The sequence below is a fragment of the Furipterus horrens genome, unplaced genomic scaffold (genome assembly GCF_987537825.1).
Source record: "Furipterus horrens unplaced genomic scaffold, mFurHor1.1.pri manual_scaffold_8, whole genome shotgun sequence".
Lineage (NCBI taxonomy): Eukaryota > Metazoa > Chordata > Mammalia > Chiroptera > Furipteridae > Furipterus > Furipterus horrens.
In genome coordinates this window covers 30686415-30709731 of record NW_028327178.1, presented here as the reverse complement: position 1 = coordinate 30709731, position 23317 = coordinate 30686415, and the positions used below count along the sequence as shown (strand labels likewise).

General features: G+C 39.1%; 1 protein-coding gene across 2 annotated transcripts in view; it reads right to left on the bottom strand.

Annotated features, from left to right (window-relative positions):
• Positions 1 to 19698, bottom strand: part of GAREM1 (GRB2 associated regulator of MAPK1 subtype 1) — a 172924-nt gene extending 153226 nt beyond the window's left edge. For both annotated transcript variants that reach the window (XM_090285668.1, XM_090285669.1), the window contains exon 1: positions 19175 to 19698. In XM_090285668.1, the coding sequence (XP_090141794.1) occupies positions 19175 to 19295 (121 nt within the window). In that variant the 5' untranslated portion in view covers positions 19296 to 19698. The remainder of the gene's footprint in view (positions 1 to 19174) is intronic.
• Positions 19699 to 23317: the final 3619 nt, after the last annotated feature.

The window sequence follows — 23317 nt, the reverse complement described above, 5'->3', positions numbered from 1 at the left end:
ATGCTGCTCCTATGCACAAAGAGCAGTCACAACTGCTTCACACAGATTAACTGCACTCGTCACCAACTAACTTACATTCAGTAGGAAGCTGTGAGTGGGTTTCTGATCATTCATTTACATTTACTACACATATTATTCCTTCATGTTTTAAGCTAAAGAATCTCTGAATATGTATCACCAAATTTAAGGTTTTTCTTCTTCTGGTTGGAATTTCCTATGTATAGCTCTAATAAGAAATCAGTTAACTTAGCTATATCAAAACATTCAACTAGATTCTCTCTTTTCAAATTTTACTTTTGCATATTTAAAAGCTAATTAAACAAAACCATTCATCAAATGAAATTATGAGTCACAGTCCTATGGAAAGAAGTGGTATTATTATATATACTCCTCTCCATATTATCAATATAAACAAAAATTTCCTTGGCTTTATAGAAAAGTAAACTTTTTAAAAGAGGAAATATAGACACATTAATGCAACTCTTTCTTTTCTTATCATATCAAGGTAATGGTGAGCAGAGAGAGCTATACCTGTTTTACAGAAAAGCAAAATGATTAATAATAACTCTCAGGACTGGTATAGATTCAGTTCTCTTTCTTAAATTTCTCAAACCTACTGGAATGGTTATAAAAATGATATACTGTGAGTACTAAAAGATACAGCATTAAATTTTCAATTTCTTGAGAGCAGGGGCCTTGTGCTTGCTTGTTCTTCCCATTTGCTTCACACATCACAGGCATGTTCCCAAAACTGCTATTTCTATTTCTATAGACAGTTCTTAGTGACATTAATAAAAGGGGGTCTATGGATAATACAAGAGACCACATAATTTAGAAATAATGTTGTTGAAATTCATTATATGTGATTACTGAGTTGAGTCTACTTCCCTGATTCTAAGCTTTGTAGTGTTACACGAAATAATTCAGTTTGTATTGACGAGGCAAACTCTAAGAGGGCACTGGAGATGCTGGCCTAAGATATAAATTAAGCCACTTCACGAAGAGACAAGGATTCAAATAGTAAAGAATCACTATATTGTATATCAAAAGGCATTTATTTTGGGATCTCTCTTGGCCCATTTTCAAAGAGCTCGCTACCATTTATTAAACTACTGTTAACATGAGGGTCCAGGAGACCGGTTTATGTCCACCTTCATTTTCCAAAATCCGCAGACATCTCTACTTTCCTCTATATAAAGAAACGACATTTTTCTCAAAGAAAACTGGGTGAGAACAGATGGCTTAGGACAGGGCTGGCCACCTTTTTCCCGTCAGGTGCCAGAGAGTAAAAATGTGAGGCTCTGTGGGCTCTGCAGCCTGTGGCACAGTGACTCAGCCCCGGGCGGGGGTGCAGGAGCAGCCACAGGCATTGCGTGATAACACGGGTGACTGTCTTCTAAAATAAAGTTTCATTTACTTAAACAGGCAGCAGGCCAGATATACCAACCCCAGGTGAGCTGCCCGGGTTAGGGAAACTCATTGCTCTCTGGTGGTGGGGGTGAGGAGGAGGGGCACTCAAGTAAAGGAAAACCAGATCTGTGTGAACAGCACAGGTTTCCAGTTTTGAGAACCCTTCTCTATGACTTCCTACTGCGGAGCACTGCTACCTCCCCACTCCCTTAGTGACGATAAAATCCCAACCTGCCGAAAGCCTAGTAAACTCAAGGTTTAAGATAAAATACTATGATGAGGTGCATGTTTCCATTCCCAGCGATATCAGTGACTGTATTATACTCTGCCGCATGCAGTGACACAGTGACAAACGCACCGGATTGGGGTTCTGAGTCCTTGGCTTTGGAAAAGGGGTTGGGCAGGTGATGAACACTTTGAAACTATGTGAAAAACTATGTTTATGCACATGTTAATTTGCAGCTTTCATCAGATTCTCCAAAAAGATTAAGCAAGAATCACTGCTCAAGTTGTTCTAACCAATACACAAAATGTAAAAATACTGCGCAGTAGAGATGTATGGAGAAAGGGGATCGATCTTCTGGTGCCGTAGCCTAAATCTGACCACAGGCCCTGATTGTGCCCCTTGTGTTCTTTCTTGTCACTGTTGATGGGACCAGCCATCTTGGTTTTCATAGCATTTGCTTGGATTCCATAGCATTTGCTATTTCACTTCCTGATCACAGAAGACACTCCTCCACTATTAAAAGAAAGGCTCCGACTACAAGTGTGGGATTTGTGACTGATGTACATCAGAAGCAAAGTCTTTCTGGAAAGAAGGCTGAAGTTCCACCAAATCTCACCCCAAGGTAAGTGAAGGACACTATTAAATGTATGTGTAGAAATACCACATATACGTACATATGGACCACTGAAGGCAATTAGGAAACAAGTATTTTAAATGCTAAGAAAGAAAAATGGAGACACTTTGTATTTTGCTTTTACCTGTCACCTTCCACCCCACGTCTTCCTTCTTGAGCAGGAGGGGGCAGGAAGACAACATTTAAAATGTCTAGTGTAGTTCCCATCCCCTATGAATGGTTCTGTGTGGCCCTGGGGTTTTCTTTACTTCAATTAGGGCCACCAGGCCTCTCCTTTGTACCTGCCTATCACTGGTTCAATTTTGAATAAAGATAACTGACAAAAAGAATCTCTCATTCTGTAATGTGCAGTATCAGTGAGGAAGAAAATCCTTGCTGGTTTGAGAATTGAGAGAGGCAGGCGAGAGATGTGGTTATAGGCAGGGTTCTAAAACTGACTTGCTGCCGGCTTCTTCCACTTTGTAACCTTGAGCAAGTTATTTCTTCTCTCAGCTTCTGTTCCTTGTAGGTAGCCTACGTGAAAGTATTACTGTGAGAATTAAATAAAACAATGTATATAAAATGGTGTACAATAGCCAGCATGACAATTAATCCTCAATAAATGTTAATTTTCATCCAGGAGTAAACACCAATAGCTTTGTTTGTCTGTGTCAAGAAGGTAAAAGCTGTAGCTTTTTCCTTCTTAATTTTTAAATCATTCACAGTATAGTGCTATCAAAGGGGAGACGTTCGATGAACACTCATTCTCTTTGACTGTGAATACCAGTATTGTCATTTTTTACCATCACTACTATTTGGATTCAAAGAAATAATGATGATATGCACTAAAGTAGGTTGGTTTGTTTTTTCATTTTCCTGGTAAGTACATAATCTTAAAGGGAGGGGAATTTATTTTGGGTAATCACATACATTCACATGAAAAGTTTAAAAAGTGAGACCCCTAGGGAGGACTGGCAGGCAAAAGCAGAAAAACCTTTTAAGAGAACGGAGAATAGAAAAAGCAGGTCTCCTTGTGTGTGTACACTAGCCAGTGGGAAAAAGTGCTATTAACTATCTCCCTTTGCCAGTAATTGGAACTATAAAAAGAATATCATTACAGCAAAGTTTAGCCTGTATATTTATCAGAGGCACAACCAGTCAGAAAATTTTATAAAGTATGCTAATTTTCTGAGTACTCAGCAATCTAAGTATCAATCAACTTACACTGATCTTCAATTTAAACTACGACGGCTATTACTCTTTGCAATAGTTTTTATTCTTGACTGGATCAGAAAAATTGGCTGAAATCCTAGTGCAAAGTCTAAAGGCACCTTTTAAATTACTAAATGCATGTCAGCGATTTTGGAGTCTGAAAAAACTAAATTCTGTTTAAGTGATTAATTCCACCCCTATGCCAACAGTTACTTAAAATTATTTAAAAGTTATAATAAGCTGCTGCTAAAAAATTATGGCCTTGGGATTGCAATATTTGTAACCACAAACTTATTAACCTTGATCTTGTACCATCATTAGAATAGGTTCTATTCCCTCCTGATCAAAGTTACTCATTACTGTGGCTTGTTTTATGACCATTACATTGAAATCTTCCAATACTACTTCTCTATCCCTGAACTCTCTCAAGATGCAAGCCTAGATTTCCAATTCCCTCTGAACTGAATTTTCCTGAAATATTTCATGCTCAACATATCCACGGATTAACATGCTGCCTTCCCATCCCCCCACCCCCTACAATCATCATGTCCCCAGCACATGGGAAGACTACACATCTGGACTCTCTTGAGAGTTAGGAGTGGCCACAGGATTTGCCGCCAACAATACAATATTAGAGGGATATTAGGTGTGCCACTTCTAGGCAGAATCTTGAAGGGCCCAGTGTGTGATCTGCCATAGTCTCTCTCCGGCCTCAACAGGTGTGCAGCATAAACAGGGGCCTGGAGGCCTGGGGTCTGCGTTGAGGATTTTGACATAGAGCAGAGCCCCCAGCCAACTGGTGATAAACATTAGCACAAGAGAGACACACATCTCTGCTGTTTGAAAGTACTGACATTTTGGAGTTGTTCCCAGCATAACCCAGGCTCCCCTGATGAATGCACCCACCTGCAACCTGCTTCTCCATCTGTGTTTTTATCTCTGATAAGGGCATCAGCACCCAGGCCAGTAGCGTCAGGACTACTGAGTTCTTCCTTCTTTCTCATATCACATACCCAATCATGAGACCTAGAAACCTCATACATATTTCCAATTCACCCCCTCCTCTATATTCGCACTTAACTAGATTTGGCTAGAGGTTATCTTTCTTCTTAACTATAATTCTACAGCTTCCAAATATTTGTCATTCTATAATTCCAAATTTCCACTGCTATAAAATGATCTTCCAAAATGACATACCAGAACAATTCTTCTAGAAACTAAATCTGATTGGGCCTTTCCCATACTTAAAGCCCTTCAACATTTTCTCACGGCTCATGTTAATAAACATTTGAGGAGCATTTCTATAAACAGGCCCTATGCTAGGAAATCGCAGGAGCAAAGATGAGTCATTTGTCTACACACTGACCTTTCAATTGTGATGTTGTGACGTAACTGTTGTAGACTACCTTGTTCAAAAGGAGTATTTTGCATAATATTAAAGTTTGTGAAATAATGGATTCTTAAAATAAAAACTGGAGTGGATTCAAGTTTCTCTACAAAAACTTGACTCACTCAAATTCTAACAGGAGAGAGAGACAGACAGACAGACATTGATTGATTATCAATAGCTGGGCAAGGAAGGAAGTACACAAGGCCCAAAGATTCTATATTGAGCTTCTTCAGAGACTGCTGCTGATACTAGGGGCTTGCATGGTATTAGAACACATATCATTGTAACTCATTATTTACTAATTTTTATAGAGAGTCCATAAAAATTTGTGATACAAGCGCAGCCTATTCAGTTGTAACACCATCTGTTACTTGAGTCCTGGAAGCGAGGGGTGGGAATTACTCGAGCCATCAGTTTAGCCCCAGGATAAAGGTCAAACTTCAACAAGTTACAGCTCTTCTCCTATCACCCACCCCTTAGATGCCTCTGTTTAGTACATTCCTCTCAAAAATAGCATTCTCCCTCTTCCAACCCCACCAAACCCTCCTCTTCAAGAACTAGCTCAGCAGTCAATTTTTTTTCTGTGAAATCTGCCTCAAGGGCTCTAGGCATTATCAGCTGACCATTGGAATGAAGCATTTCCAATGCTAATTACATAATAATAGTTGTCTAAAAACCTACCTATCCAGTAGGCCGCTGAGCTCCTTGAGCATCAGGACATTTATTCACCCTTGTATTCCTAGCACTTGGTATTGGGCTTGAAAGATATCAGACATGGGATCCATAGTTGTTAAATGAATAGCACTATGAAAACCACATTCTATAATCCCTCTTACCCACCAGCCTTCTGATTGATGGATGATGGGGTAAACGCTATTATTTTGAAAATTCAGAAAATAATTATATATTCATAAAAATTACCTGGCATTTATTTAACTTCAGGCTAGCAAAACTTGTGTTTGTTTACATACGTGTGTGCTTCTGTGTGTGTGTGTGTGTGTGTGTGTGTGTAGTACTTTCCTATGGCTGCCATAATAGATTTCCATAAACTGAGTGGCTTAAAACAACAGATATTTATTCCCTCACACACAGTGCTGAAGGCCAAAAGTCCAAAGTCAAGCTGTCGCCAGGGCTGCACTTCCTTGGAAGGCCCTCTGGCAGATTCTGTGCCCTGCCTCTTCCAGCTCCTGGTAGGCTCAGGTAAACCTTGGCTTGTGGCTGTATCATTCCAATCTCTCCCAGTCTGTATTGGGACATTCACTAGAAGTCCTTGTTTCCCACATGTGCTTTGCACTTTAAATTATCATACTCAAAGGTACTCCATGGAACTACCATACTTCATGTAATTTAGGATGCTATCATTATTTTACAACAACCAAGAAAAAATAAATACAGCTGATTCAACTAGGACACGCCATTAATAAGATGGCATCCCAATTTCAGAGATATTAAAATGTGCACCTTAGAATCAGTGAAACATGTTCATTTCCATTTTGAAATATATCCATTCACACAACACATCAGGGGCAAATTAAACAGTTTGTGATTGAATAGTACAACCAAATCTCAATGCTCTACCAGCAAAATTTTAATGCTGATTTGGCTTCACTCAGTCTCAGAATAATTTTCACTTTATTTCCATGAGGTCAATATATCTAAATATAATTCAGTAAGTCCTAAAATAAGACATATATTGGTTATCTTCTAGGCTTGAGATAATTTGAGAAGTCAGAGATTGGGAAAGAGCTCTACAACTCTTGAGCTGAAGCAGGAAGGAGTGGCTGCTGGAATTATGACTTTTTTCCTTGTCCAGAACTGGGGCGGAGCCTGCAGATACTTAAGAGATAAGATAAGCCAGAGTCCCGGAGAACCCTGAGGTGCAGTCATTCAGACAAGATTTCTGATCCATCCAGTGGACATTACTAGACCCTGTGAAATGTACAAGGAAAGAGAAGATAGGAGGCTGGCTCTTGGTTGGCTTAGAAAGATATAGCTAAAAGACAAGTGATAAAACTTTTACACACACCTGAATCCATCCTAATAAAGTCCCTCATTAAATGCAGGACTGAGATTTTGCTGTAGTTTTACAGAAAGGTCATGCAGTAGAAAAATGTCTCAGAGTATAACTGATGTTATGAGTTCTCTTCTCACCCTATTTCACCTCTATTAATACAGAGGTCTGGGTTTTGACATTGAGATGTAAGGTCCACACTAGCCTAAGTTTTTCCTAAAAAGATTTAATTCTGGTCCTTGTATGCGGAATTCAGAGGAATCAGGAAGACAAAGCCATCGAAGACTTTGGGGGTGGTAAGGAAAATGTAAGAGAAATTTACTTAAGTCTTTAAAAACAAACAAATGTGGATCATAAGGGTTTTTTTAAAGCAATAGACACATATATATAATGAATAGTGTGTTAAAGCGTGCCCATCATCCAAAAAATAATGGGGGAATACACCTTCAATTAAAATAGCCTAAAGTTAAGCGCAACTTGCAAATGCTTCTTAAATACTGAAAGGCTCTCTCTCTCTCTCTCTCTCATACACACACACACACACACACACACACACACACACACACACACACTCATAGAGGAACAGCAGCTTAGTAAAGTATCATTTTAAAACAAATTCTTCCCTGGGGAAAGCTTATTGCCAAAGCATCTGGACTATGCTTCCAGAAGGCATTTAACAAGTTACTATCATTTCCCAGACTCTACAGGGAAGCACTGGTTTTGAAATGAATTAAAATTTATTTAGAAAAACAAATCTCAGGCCTCCCACAGCAAATGGGGGGAAAAAAAACAGTCAATCAAGATTAGGGACTACTTAGTCACAATTTTGGGGAATAAAGAATTGTTTTCAAATTTAATTAACTATGTGCCCTTAGATCACAGTCCAAGACAGTCCCTGAAAGACAGGTGTGGCTGAAGTATGCCTTTTCTATTGTTAAAGAGCCAAACAAATTTGACAAAGGTTGTTCAATTCGGTAGTTAAGCATTCTTTCGAATGAACGGGCTGGCGCAACAACATTCTGGAAGAAAATAAAATTCTTACATCATATGCAAAAATTAATCCCAGATGGGTTAAAGACTTAAATTTTTAAAAAATTAAACCTTCCTGGAATATCTAAGTGACTACGTGTACAATCTAGGGTTTCATGAATGAATAGAGGACACAAGAAAGGACAGTCACCAAAATATTGATGGTGGTTATGTTGGGGTATTGGGACTTCAAATTCTCTTCAGTTTTTAAATATTTTCATGTTTTCAAATTCTTCATAATGAGTTATTAACATAATGAATATAACATAATACTAACATATGTTAATAATTGGGGGAAAATAAAGTTTTGTTTCATTATAACAATTAAAAAAACTGGATAGACTATAAATGGTATTTCCTTCCTTCCCTCCTCTCTATTCTCCACTTACTAGCACGAAACTCTTATGGTATCTATCTCACAGTGTTCAACTATATACAATCTACTCAGACTAATATGACCCCAATTGAGTCAAGACAGAGAGAGATAGAGACAAAGACAGAGAGAGGACTGGGGGAAAGGGCGAGTGCAACACATGAACTAACTGATCTACTATAAAGTAAATTTAAGACTTCTTCTTTGGCACTAAAAGATAATCTTAAAACCATCTAGTACTTCACTTTTAGCAACTGTTACCTCACCCCTCTGATAAATACTATTTATAGTTTTCAGGTGCCAACTTGGTAAAGAGTATATATTTTATTCCCCATCAATCACAGCCTATACACAGGAAAAAAGAATTAAACTGGGATTTTCTTCCCTTATCTCTGGTTCCCTTCTTCTTAGCCATTATACTGAAGTTGACATTTACAAAGACAGTCAACAGAAGAAATGAAATGACATTCAAACTATCACATTTGATTTTCTCCCTGTCTGAAAGTTACCTGTGAATCTCTACTACTTATGGTTTCACATCAGCACTCAGATCCTAAGTTTCAACAGGCTCTCAAGTTATTATTGCCCATCTCTTTCAAGAGAATAAGAATTGGTGTAGGAGACTTTATTGGCACAAAATGTAGCACTTAAGGGTTTGTTATGGATTATATGTAAAAAGAATAAAATGTTTTTATAAATGTTTTTAGTCTTTAAAACCACACAGTGATGAACCTAGTGTAGCAGCTTAGTTTCACACAATGCACAGGACCTGATTAACAGCTATGTATTTGTGGGGACCTCTCCATTACTTGAACTCAAATATAATCATGGTTGGAAATATGACATGGCTTTACCAGGACGTGCATGAGATTATTTTATTTTCTACAATGGAAGGGGATTCTTTCTTTCACAGCACTGGCCACAATGCAACGATGAATACAACACTTAATCCTATATCCAGGTTGATAAAGAAAAGTACATTAATCACAATTATTTGATCTCTAAAACAGAAGTAATACCTTGTTAGGAATATCAACCAAAGAAAAACAGAAAGGAAGTTTTTAAGGGGTAAATACACATCGAACCTAGAGATTTTTTTATAAATATCTTGCAGGAAACCAAGAAAACACCAGGATTTAACTTTTATTACAGGAGCTTTGAAAAACAACTACCAAAAAACTGAACAAAGCAATCAGAAAAGTCACGAAAGAAATATGATAAAATTATTGACGCTATTCTACTAGTAATAAAAAAATAAAAATTAGAAAAAGTACCATTTTTTAAAATGTCTCAATTAGCAAAGACTAAAAAACACCTAGGATATTCAATGATATACTAAGTGATGGGCTTACTTATTCACTGGTAATGGTACAAACTTTCCTGGATACAAGCTAGCAATGTGTATCAACAATCTAAAAATAATACAATTTGAATAATAATCCCATTTTCAGGAACCTAAAATAATGAAATGAGGTAAACTGACAAATTTAGGTATAAAGATAGCCTCAAAAACATGACACTCTAAACAACCAAATGTCTAATAACTGGAAAATAGTTAAGTAAATAGTGGTTTATTGGTAATAAGAGAATTCCACTCACTCATGACAATTTTATTTTTAAAGAATGTTAATAATGAAGGAAAATGCTCATGATCTAATGTAAAATTTAAAAATCAGTTTCATATATAGTTTGGTACAACTTTTAGATACAGTCTCTATTTCCATGCCATGCATGCATAACAGGAAAATGTTCATAATGGTAATGTAACAATTTATATAAAAGTATGCAAGCCAAAAAAAAAATGCGAGGAGTGCCTTATAATAATAATTCCTGTAAGTACACAACTTTTTATGGCTTACTTATGAAGTAAGTAAGGCCCTCTAATCAAGGGCCTCTTTAAACAGAACTACTTCTCATGCTCAGAGATGAAGAGAGGAAAGGAAGTTGAGGCAAGAAGTTCATACTATCCTGGATGAGGAACAGCCTGAACAAAGAGATGTCAAGGAATTAGGGCCCCATACACAGCTATTTTAGTAAGTTTTGAATAGGAAAAAAAAGTGAAGATACCAAAGCAAAAATCTCAGCAGAGGCAGTTAGGGGGCTCTGAATATCCAATGCTCTCCTCTCCTGCAGTGAGAGTACCTGGATATTGTGCCCAATTAAAAGATTTCAGATCCTTGCCTTCCTGCCCATACAGGAGTGTAATTCCTGACCAATGAGATGTAAGTGATGTGCAGTGTGGAACTGGTGGTAAGACAAATCCTTTTGCCTTTCCTTCTGTCTGGGATGCAGACATGAAGGCTGGAGCTCCAGCAGCCATTAAGGGCCATGAAGAGAAAACTACCTGCTGAGGATGACAGAGCAGAAACCCATGAGCAACCTGCGTCCTTGATTCTGTGGATCTGCCATATCAGTTCTGAACTATGCACCTTCAGACTTCTTTTGAATGAAAAAGAAAGAAATATCCGTGTTGTATATATAACCCACTATTTTTTTTGTCCTGTACGCACAACTAAAATTAATTTTGACTGATGTACCTGACCATAATGAGCTTGTGAAAATTTCTTCTGATTCTCTCTACTCTCAGTGGCTCCCTTCCTCATAACTGACCAAAAGATGGGACAAAAATAAACAGGAAAAATATAACAGCAGAATATTTGTATAAAGCTTTATGTAACTTATTTTAAGCAGGTAATCTGAACTTTCTAGAGCTCTCTCTCTTTACGCATTACTAATTAAACTGTTTTTAACTTGGGTCTGGTGGTTGACTAATTTTGTGTGTCAGTGGTCCAAGGTGAAAATGAACCTTGTATTATTTTAAATGTTAACCTGAAACGGACAGAAATTGAAGGTCTCGGTACATAAGCTACTGAGGAATGACAATGGAATAGATGCTAGTTCTTTGACTCCAACAACCACCGCTTGCTTGCTTGCCCAGTGCTGCTAAAGGAAGAAAGAGACAATTCAAAGTAAATACCAATCACAACATACAGCCTCTGCACGCATGGATGTCCTGGAGTTATTCAAGTGGGTTTCCTCAGGCATTCCATTAACCTCTTTTTTGAATGGATGATGGAGTCTGTTATAACCAGTGTTTCCTAATTACCTACCAGTTAACAGATATGTTTAAAATAGAAAAGTAAACATTTACCTTTTTCTGGTTACTTTTGACATTTGAATCTAGTTCCCTGCTAGAAGGAAAATACTGTCAACGCGAACTAATTATTAAGAGCAAATTTTCATTTCTAACATCCTAAAGTCTGGTATTAAGAAAACTGGCATCTTAAAAAAATTTTGACCAAGGAAATTTTCCTCTACTGAGTGGAGAAAAACAACAGTATGTAACTTATTTTAAATGTTCACAGAAATACATACATGAGCACTGCTGGCAGATGATTACATTCCCTTCTAAGATACAACCAGGCCTAATCATAACTTCCTACAGGTGTTAAATATTAACCAGAATAGCACATATCTTCATAACTATAAGACTTCACATTCCATTTTAAATTCAATAACTAGGTATTTATTAAACAACCATTAAGCCATCAAAGCCCAAGTGTACTTAAATACTTCAAACTAGGTTTAAGAATTAGCGGAGTCAATTAAACTGATTTGCCCTATAATTATAAGCAATTCACCCACAGAACTAGAAAAGGGCACTGTTTTGTCCTTCTTTTACTGCTATGTAATACTCCTACAATGGCATAAAAGGAAACTCATTGTTGGGGATTAAGAGACTAAGGTTTCAAGTCAATCTTGGGGCTATTCTAGGAAGATGACAACTGTACCAAATTAGCAGTTGTAGTTTTGTAACACTATTTAAACCAAGTGGCTTGCTTTGCTTAGAAGTAAAATCCCTGGTGTCCTGAGAAGATGAGACAATGGCTAACCAATCAGGTCTTTCTTTATTGTAGTAAGAGTTGACTAGTTCCAAAGATTTATGGCATTCTAGTCCTTATAAGGTTAAAAATTCAATGACATAGCTACATATCACATGAAAAGGTGGCATCTTAATTTCATAACAAAAAACTAGCAAGAAAGCAAAATATCCAAAAATAAATAATCATTTTTAGAAATAATTTATTCAAAATATTGATAACCAATGATGCTAAGAATCATTATTTTATCATGAAGAATCATTATTTCATCATCAAGTCTCTATTTTTATTACTAATTTTAGGACCTAATATCTTAGTTCTGATCTATATATTTAAGTGATTAATGCCTATATCAATTGAAACAAAAGTGAAATTTTATTTCAGACTTGCAGAGGTCACAGCGAGCATTAGTAATACATTTGGATCTTAAAAATTTTAATACTGAAATTTTCTCATTCATTTATTAAATGCTTTTCAAGTGTTTCCTACATACTAAAATATTTTAGCGGATATTTTCTATTTTGTCAAGTATGACAAAATAATACATATCCCAGCAATGAAAGTTATTTTTCAAGTTGCATATGAGTATAATAGCTGGTGTTCTTAAGACTGATAGTCCTGCTGAATACAAGAAGGAGCTTATGAGCTGCAGCTCAGTAAGTGAACAGATAGATATCTCAGTAATCTCAAACAAAAACAAGAGTTTACAAGCTGGTTTACTAGAACTTGCTATTTCCATTAAGGCAGCCAAATGAATAAAAGAGACTAAAACACTCTTCACCTAAACTATGATGCAGTCCATCGCAGTGGTCAAACCAATTTTCCTTTTGCTGATGAACCAAACATTTCAAGATTTTTACTGGCCATGTAGATTCTCACTTAAGACTTTCAAAACTGCTGTCTTACTTGAAAAGCAAAAGGAGCTGTGTTCAACTCTTGCCTTGTGGGTCTAAATGTTTATCACCATCCACTGTCCTCTACAAGGTCCTCTCTTATTATATTTTCGTGATCTTTAGGTAGGGCAAATTGGAATATGTGATAACTAGAGGAAAGTAAAAGTATATGGTATATAAAAGAATATTCAAGAAACTTTCTTCTTCACCTAATATGTGTATAATATTATACAAGGTACTTCGTCACTCCTAACAGTTTTATAAGTATAGTGCCCAGAAAATCACCACCAACTCAGTAAAAGCAACAATCAGTACACGCTAAAAAAGATTCAAGAATCTTAGTAGCATTTGATCAAACTCATGTGGTTCTGAATTAAGTTAAAAGTTCTTTTCCTAACTTCCTGCTCTAGTTTCACCCAAGTGCAATCTTGGGTCAGTTAGTTCTTAACACTTTCTCTCTGATAAAGACCTTATATCACCTTTTTATAACCTGTGGATCAATAACCTGAAATACTCAAAAAGGAATAAAGTCACCCAGAGCACTTCCCTCAGTTTCTTTATCTGTATATGGATAATAAAATCAATTATCAGTGGATTTCTATTGCCTAAATGATATACTGTGAAGGCTGCTCCAAGCTGGTCAGCACCTCCATCATACCAATCTCATATGTGTATAGTGTTTTGCAGTACACATGTATTTCATGTATACTATTGCATTTAATAATCATAGTAGGTAGATTCACAAGAATGTAATTAAGCTCTATGAGGACAGAGGTTTTGTCTTGATTTGTTGAGTGCTATAGTCCCAGTACCTGTAACAGGTCTTGACGCACAGTAGGGGCTTAATAAGTACTAGGTGCTTGAATAAACAATTAGTGAATAATGAGATACATGGGCAAGTATAACATCCATCCATTTCTTCTGCATGCAAAAACTACATATCAAAGGGACTAAATGACCTGACCAAGATGACAGGGCTATGAAATGGTAATACCTGTAACTGAACACAGGTCTCTAGGGTCCAAATCCAGCATCCTTTAAACAACCACCTCTGTCACCTGGAGCATATGTACCCACTTCCGACACAAAATGCCAGGGGAAATGAAGCCACAAACAAGAATAGTGCATTTTTCTGGAGCAAGATTTACAATGTTACTTTAAAAAAATTACATATAAACATATGTATATATGTATATATAACATCAGTCATGGAGTAGATTTTTGAGAGGTTACATTAATTTCAAAGATAAAATATGCATCTAAAAACACCTCTGACATTTGCGAACAGCCATGTGGAGCCTTTCTTTGATCTGAATATCCATATTTCCAGGCATTTAAAGGGTAAATAAAGTTAGAGAAGCAGGCCAGCACAAAGCAAGGACCAGTGTTTCCCCAGTCCCAACACAGCTGGGGCTCAGAATCAGCTCTGATTCCTCCATGCAGCTAGAAAGGAGAGATTGCTGCTGATCTGTCTAAACAGCTGCCTCCAACTCCTACCATCTTCTTTCTCTCTCCCTGTTAATCCATTCAGCGTTGGTCTTCCTCCTCCTTTCAGCAAACAGGGCCATAAACTCATCTTTCACTGCTGCAAATTAGCATTCTTGAAACTAGGATACATGTCTGGAGTAAAGCCAACATTTCTCAGGGGGTTCACCATCACACCTATAAAAGAATCAATTTCCAGAATCCCAGCTTCCAAGTACTGTCTTCTCTAAAGATTGATCTGCCTAGGACTGTGAGTGACGGAGGGACTCCATCCCTTGATGAATGAAGCTGTCCTTCAACACCTCCCCTTCACAAAGGCCCTTCACCCACATTACCAAAGTCATGCATTAGCATTACTGTCCTCAGATCTTTCTAAACTGCCAGGCTGTAAAGACCTCAGGGTGACAAACAAAGGAACTGATAAAAATGCAAATATGGAGGAGCGAAAAATTTCTAGTATTTTGGTGACAACTCCTTTTGTAAATCAGGTAATTTCCAATTTGTTGTTTTAAACCACCTGAAATATTTAAATACCAAGAGATTTAAACTCAAAATAAATACAAAATACGTTTTTTTTTTTGTTTTGTTTTGTTTTTTTTTTTTTGGTTATAGAAAGTATCACAGAGTGATCAGTAAGATACTTTTAAACATAAAATATATTATCTTGGGAGAGAATTCCGTAGGAGTAAGGGAAATGTAAATATAAATTTAAGGAGAAAAAGAAAAGGTGTCAAATTTTTAACTGTTGAAAAATTTATTAATGTACTAAAAAATAATTGGTACTGAGAATCAAATATAAATCCAATTAGCATTTTTAATTGTTCGAACAATTTAACTTAAAAGGTCAATATTTACAATATACTGAAAAATTACATCTTTGTATCAATTTAAATTTAGGATAAAAAGTTTTAGAAATTAGCTTAAAAATGTGCTTACGGTACAGAGTTTTACAGACTCTCTCAGAAGCACCAGGAGCACACAGCTGGAAGAACACTGCTCTAACCAAACCCTCAGAGGCTTTCCAAGACGAAGTAGTGAAGAGACAGAGAATGAACAACTTCTCACCTACCCAGTTTTGAGCATTCTCTCCACCCTCTTCCTGGTCATAACCACATTTGTTGAACCTGGTTCTACAGCCAACAGTTTCTAAGATTGCTGATTAGTTTAAATAGGTGATCTTAACTGCACTGCTGACTGGGGTTAGGTTAGACCTTGGCTGGTGAGATGTATCTCACTCCTTAGGAGAATTGCTAGAGTACTTTTCTTTGAGTTCTCCAGAAAGATTTATGAAGCAATACCCATAAAAGCTCACTAATTTTGTATTTATCTTATCACGTGATGACAAATTTCCCCACTGGGGATGTATGTAATATTTAATGCATTTATTTGACGGGCATTTCATGAGTGGTAGGCATAATGCAAAGGACTGGAGAGTTCTCACTTATTATGTAGTTAATATACTAAGTATGGCAAAAGTATTAAGGGAATTATCTTGACACATCTCCATACCCTAAGGCTTCCGACTCCACTTTTTTCCTCCTTTCTCTGATTTCTTATTCTCTTCTTCCCCGCTGCCCCTTACCTCTTTTCAGCCACTCGTTTGGGAAGTATAAAGTTGTCCACACATGATGGATGAGGCCAGCACTTAATTCGGTGTCTACACTGTTTTAAAAATATTGACTTTCCGGTCCTCAGGCTCTCAGAGAGACAGTGGGGCTATTTAGAGCAGATGTTAGACCTACTCTAAACCTACTCCTATTTAGTCTGAGGAGGTGGTAGTTTGAGATAAAAGGTCTGTCTTTTAGAGTCCAAAAGCCATCTAGAAATCTCACTCCACCATTTACCAGGTATGTCGATTTCTCTGAGACACACATTCTCAAAGTCCTTAAAATAGGGTTGCTGAGTATTTGAGACACTGTACATCAAGCACCGAGAAATGTACCTACACATAGTAGGCATTCAGTAGTCAACGATTACGAAATGAGATTTTAATGTTCTTTAATGACTGCTTAAAATCAGTCCATACTTTTCTCTTGGCAAAATGTCAACCAGTGGCATATTTTTCAATTTCTTTCTAGTCTCTTTTAAAACAAGTGATTTGGAAAATTACTACCTTTCTCATATAAGTATAGGGGATGTTGGGTGTGTGTGTGTATAAAATGTATGCATATTTGCAGTACTAAAACCAATAAAAGGACAAACACGGGAGGAGGACCACATGAAATTTGAGATTCCCCATATAGCATTTATAAATACGGCCGCATGTCCTAAACATGTTCTAAGCACTTCTGTGAAATGCTTAGTTTAAAAATAAAGCATGGAATCTTTGATCGACTCTTTTAAAGTCCATCCAAATTTAATTGGTAAGCTAACCCTTTCCCCCATCAAACTAGCAAAGGTTGTTTTTTGTTGTTGTCAAGATAATTAATACCATGGGGAGACTGGTACTCCCACAATTCTCGTGTTGATATGAGTATCACCTTTAGTCTCTAAATCTCAAGGATTTAAAAAGGATTCACATGCTTATTCAGCAAGGCAGAAATACAAGTTATATCCTAACCCAAACTAACAGATTTATGTACAAGAGTGTTAATTGCATCACAACTTACAACAGTAAAAAGTAAACCAGCTTGACGATCATCATAGGGGACTACATTATATGGTATATCCATCCCATTGGATATTACACTGCTATTAAAAACAAAAAAAAATATTTAAATAAGATGGGATTGTTAAGTGACAGAAGCAAGGTATACTGCAGTATTTGGCTATGATTCCAAATTTGTGTGTGCCATTGTGATTCTCAAGCAGTAATAAGAAATTTACAATAAAGAATTGGAATTACACATAGTAATCAAAATCCATTCCACAGCTTGAAAGGACACAGTGTTAGGACTTGCTACCCACGTCGTCATTTTAAAAAGAAGTGTGGGATGAGTACACTGCTGATTCAGATCCTTTTTATGAATGGGGGGGATAGGAAAGTGGATAATAAAGCTAAAAGTTATGTCTGCAGCTGATACTCAGCCTCTTTAAACTTTCAGCTTAATGAAGCCTTTGGGTGACATTTACATCACATGCATCAGTGCTCTCTGCTAGTTAAGAAGTTTTGGTGGAGTGTACAGAGATAGGACAAGGTTGGAAAAGGTGAGAACTCACAGCCTTCCAATATACACAATTTTGCACAAAGAGGAAATGTAACACTGAACACACTGTACACGCACACATACACAAAGATTCAGATCTGCAGATACATACTGAAAGAACAAAACACATTCTCACCCCCCACTCTAAGCAGAAAAGCCTGAAAACACCACCTGTCCCTTCCTGGATTGCTCTGTATTTCATTACTAGCTTTAAAACTCCTGGTTTACTCCTAATGCCCACCACTGCCACCCCCAACCAAACAAGGCTAGCAAGCATGCTGAGGTTGTTTTCCAGCTTTCATGAACTTGCCTCCATTTATTTCTCACATCAGGACTTCAAAGGTCTAATCTAACCCCACGGATAAGGAACAGAATAAAAACGCCTTTGGTCATTTATACATCTCATATTACGCACACTTGTAAGCATGAAAAGAAAGAGTAACCCAGTTCCGTGTGACTTGAGACGACATCTTTCTGCTGAGTGCTCTTCTAACCTGGCCTGTGTGACCACAGCTCTATCTGCCTTTCTGCCTGCCAGCTTGGGCCCAGGTGCTCCCAGCAGCCCCACAGCAGAGCACGCTCCCTTCTGCAAACAGTCGGAAATATTGATAGTATGAAGCCAAAATCAATGGAAGTTATTGTGAAAACACAAGAGAAGACAAAACACACCTAAATTGCCACCTGACATGTCACCACTCTCAGACTTAAAGGTGTCTGCTTGCTTGACAGTACGCCTACTTGTCTGCAGATGTCACACTGCAGAACCAAAGGGGGGGGGGCGGGACGGACACACGTATCTGGTTAGTTCCTGGTGGTCAGTTTCAAGAAATACCTACAAGCATGTCTTAGTTCTGAGTTTAGGTTCCATATATATAGGTTTGGGTGACTTAAATTATTTCCAGGCTGGAAATGCGCTAAGCTAATAATTAACCTTAAGCATACCATCACTTCTGATAAGAAGAAAAAGCATTTTCTACACACAGCCCTAGATTACTTCCGATTCAGTTAAACAAAACGGACAAGCTGTAATAAAAGGTCTCTGAGAAATGTGATCCCTTTCATTGGTCACTGAGGAGCTTTTTCCTCTTAAATCGGCTGCTTCTTGTGGGGGGAGGGGGAGGAGAGCATCCAAAATACAGATGCCACCCAAAGCACAATTATTTTGTAAGAAAGTTGCCTAAGAGAACTCTTCAGGGTTTCCCAGGTTGAGTAATTCTTGCAGGCGGGCGGGAGGGACGCTCGCCTCCAAGATTACTATCTGCGGAGGTCTCCCCTATGTTGGTTTTTTTCGGGCGTCCTTTTTAATTATACTGCAAGAGCTCTGATTTACACATCTCTAAACTGCTGCTGGGGAGAGTTGAGAGCGCTACGCCAGGGCTGCGGCAGCCTCTCGGGCCAACTCCAGTGCTGGGGGGCGGGCAGCCCTCTGCCTACCGGGTCCCCCCTTCCCGGCCACCCGCAGCAAGACTGCGGTCAGCGCCCGTCTGCCCTGCGCTGGGACTCACCGCTGTCCAGCCGCGCGATCTGGGGCAGCCGGTAAGTGCTGACCAGCAGGTCGAGCGGAACGGCCACCGAGCTCCACTTCACATCCTTGAGGCTGCAGCCCAGCGAGGGCGCAGGGTCCATCTTCCCCGCCTCCTCCTGCCCAGCGCTCCCGCCGACGCCGCCGGCACCACCCGCGCCTAGGCGGCCGCCGCTGCTTACGCTCGAGGTCTGGGGCGCGCGAAGTCGCTGGCCACTCCGGCCGCTGGCAGCCCGGGGAGGCGGTAGCTGAGGCGGCCGGCAAGGAGGGGGCCCGTACCGGGCTCAGTTGCCGCTGGGGGGCATGGCTGCCGCGCCCCGCGCGCCCTCAAGCCTGGAGAGGACTCGCAGCAGCCCCGCAGCGGGCGGCGGCGGCTCCCGCTCCGCCTCCTCCTCTGGCCCCGCGTCTGCAGCTGCGGCGGCTGCAGGCTCGCCTCCTCCTCCTCTTACTCCTCCTACCCTCCGCCTGGAGCATGTGAGGAGGAGCCCTGGGTCTGAGAAACGCCATAGCAGCGCTCCCAGCACTGACTAATCAACAAGGTGCGAGCAACGCCTGCGCAGCTCCCGGAGACACCGCCTCCACCCCCGCCTCCCCGGCGCCGCCCGCTCCGCCCTCCCGGCCGGCGGGCTCGGCCCGGCGTCGGCTTCCCAGCCTCGGCCTCTGGCGCCTGGGCTCCGCGCCCTCCTCAAGCTTTAGCTCTCGCTCCCCCGTCCGACCGCTCGGGCACCCTGCAGCCTCGCCAGGTCCGCTGCGCGCCTGGGAGGAGCGGGATGAACGCAGGAATTACTTAGTAGTAGTGTCCCCTCTTGGAGTTGCTAATGCATTTGTGCTCACCTCTAAAGAGGCTGGGAAAGAACAGTGTGGAACGCTCCTTGGAGTTTTTCCCCAACCCTGCCACTCTACAAACGGAGCTGAAAGTTAATCCCACCAAGTCTAGACTTTGGCTGCCAGGCAGAGTGAAAAAGACCATAGCACCGACAAGGAAGAAGGTGATGATCGATCAATACCGACAGAAGGGAAGGGGACAGTTCTGTTTAGTACCTTCATTGTATGAACAAGCTTCTGGAGACTGCAGGGGTTGAGGTCACCAACCACCGTAGACACACCCAGGGAAAAAACAAATTAGGGTACTGGGAGCCCACTGGGGCAGGCTGTTTTCGCATCCTTTCCCCCACTTAATTCTCTTCCAATATTAAAGGTTGCGACAATTTCCGTTTTCTAGATAATGCGTACCAGGACATTAGGTAGTTTGGCGAGATTACACAACTTGTAGATGGTGATGCTGGGATTCAAACGCACAGTTTGCTTTCTACAGTAAACCATTATCTGCTCTCCTCAGTATTGAATATGGCCTGCTTACTGTGGAGAAAGTAAAGGTGGCCGTGAGATTGTTTCTTCAGGCATACCCTGACTTCAGTGTGCTAATCTTTTTCTTAAGCATTATTTTACACTAGCAAAGCTGGGTGGTTGCCAGGTGAAAGGGTTACGTATTACTCGTCCTATTTTTCAATATGTATTCAGTGTTCAGTTCTGAATGATAAGGCAAAAGAAGCCCCTGTTTTACCCACCCAAGGAGACCTAAAAACATCCTGCCACCTTTCAGTGGGCTCACCTAGGTCTGTGAGGATGAAAAAACCACTCCGACTATCAACTGAAGAAAACACAGAGATTCTTCTGCACCCACTTTTCTTGTCCTCTCACTATGAAGCATTGGAGATAATTTTCACAAAATTCTTTTGCTGAAAGTGTTGTCCTCTGTGTCATTCACACTAATTGCTTGAAAGAGCACTGGGAAAAAAGGTGAAAAATATTTTAGTACATACTTTGCTCAGAATCACAGGTCTGTAAAGTTCTGAGGTTTGCTCACTTATAAAATAATTTTTAAAAACCACAAGCTAAATGTCAGCTAATTTTTATTCTACGTAAATAATTCACCGTTTCTGGAAATAAAGCTCAGTCTCCAAAAACAACATAGTAAACATTTTTAAGTGGGCAGTGTCAAGGGTCCTTCAACCAGTAAGTAGATCCTAAAACTTTATATGGTAGATTGATTTTAAAAAAAAAGAACTTTCTGCTACTATTATATCTTTAAAAGCTTCAGGGAATAGAAGCAGTTCCCTCTTACAAAAAGGATTGGTGACTTATGACCTACAGTCAAGATAAAAAGTAAAAGAATTAATACAACCAACTTTTTTTTAGTCAGTAAAGGATTTACATTAAATTTGTTACTGCTAACCTTGCAGAAAAGGTTTCATTTCAATCATGAGTACTAAAGGAAAGAAGTTTTAATGAGATTCTTACATAAATCTCATATCCTGGTGGAACTCTTACAGAAAGATCTTAATTGTGAGATGGGGGGTGTTTGGTTAAACTGTAACAAACATCAGCATAGAAGGGTAATTTTTCAGTCTGGTTTAACTTCACTTCCAAACACGGTATGAGGAGGTGTTTCTTAAGATTGTCAGGCCAATGAAAATCATGTACATAAAAGCATAATGACTGAATGTAGGGGCAGAACTTACAGGATTTTGCAGTTTGTGAAGAAGGAACATTTAAGAAAAGTTTTTTCTGTAAATCAGAATTTGATGTATGGGTGCCTTGTTCATACTGAGTACTTTTTTTTTTTTTTTTTTTTTTTTTTGAGAGTACATTTACTAAAGCCGTGGACAGTGAAACAAGGAAGGGCTTAGTATAGAAGAAGCAACAGGAGAGACTAGGCGGGGCTGCTCTTTGCTCATTGAGAAGTCTGAGAAAAGGACCCTTGGAAACAGATTCAGGGTTTTTGCTATCTGCTGTTCCCCTGTTTGCAAGTCCCATAGGTACCCCCAGAAATTTTTAAAAAGTATAGGCCCGAGAGAAAGACATAGATCTGTTCCAAAAAAGGGCACACTTACTGGGTACCTTTTTAAATTGAGATTTGTGGGTGGAAGCATATTATGGTGATTAAAATATTGAATACAGAGCTGGATGCATTGGCTTTGATTGGTAGCTCCACTCCTATTTCAAATCTAGGGCAACTTGGTTTCCTCCTCTGAAAAATGATGATAATTGCCAGAAGCTGAATGTTTGTGCCCCCCCTCCCAAATCTTATGTTTAGATCTAGTCCCTAATGTGATAGCATTTGGAGGTGGTGCCTTTGAAAACTGATTAGGTCTATGAAATAGGAAGCAGGCTGTCACCAATTAAGAAATCTGCCTGAGCCTTGATTTTGGACTTTTCATCTTCCAGAACTGTGAAAAGTAAATTTTTGTTGCTTTTAAGCCACCCAGTCTGTGATATTCTGTTATAGCAACTGGAACTAAGACAATAATTATGGTTCTCACCTCATAGGTTTGATATGAAAATTTCATCATTTAATATATGTTGATCATTTAGAATAGTATCTGATATATGTAAAGTTCTATGGAAGAATTTGCTATTATTATTAAAAGAAGTATTGAATTTGAAGGGGCCAAATTTAGAGAAAAGATAAAAAGACAAAGGGAGCTGTGAGGCGATCATTAGAATTGGAAGAATGGTACATCAGACAAGGAGTAGAGGAACATTCCTCAATGGTGTCTAATACGGGAAACTAACGTAAGAGTAGATAATAAATCATAGCTCCAATTAGTGCAATTAAAAGGTGGGTGTCTGTATAATGGTAACACAGGAAAAGGAGTGATCAGCTCCTTGAAGGATACACTTAGGAAACCACTCTCTTCAAATCTAGAGCCTGTGAGACTACACTCTTCAAATCTAGAGCCTGTGGAAGCTTAACTTTTTCCTCAGTGAGCCAGCCCTGCCACCCAGCAGACCCAGGCAGTGGCCAGGAAATCTCTTCATATGCTTATCTAACGATACCGATAAGCCCAAGGGTGAATCAGGCATGTGATACTATAAGGCTCATGAGGGATGCCTTACCACTTCATAACTGTGAAACTACTGTTCATACATACAAAAGTTGTTAATTCTCTGCATTATCAGCTTTGCAAGATAAAAATATTACATGTTGGTTTTCCTACTATCAGAATGTCCTGGGTCACATAATGTGCTAGTGGTCAAGTGTGATATCAAAGTTCATAACCCCAACTGTTTTCTAGGTCTCTAAACAGCTTCCCCTTTCAATTAATTTCTACGCTGTTACTCC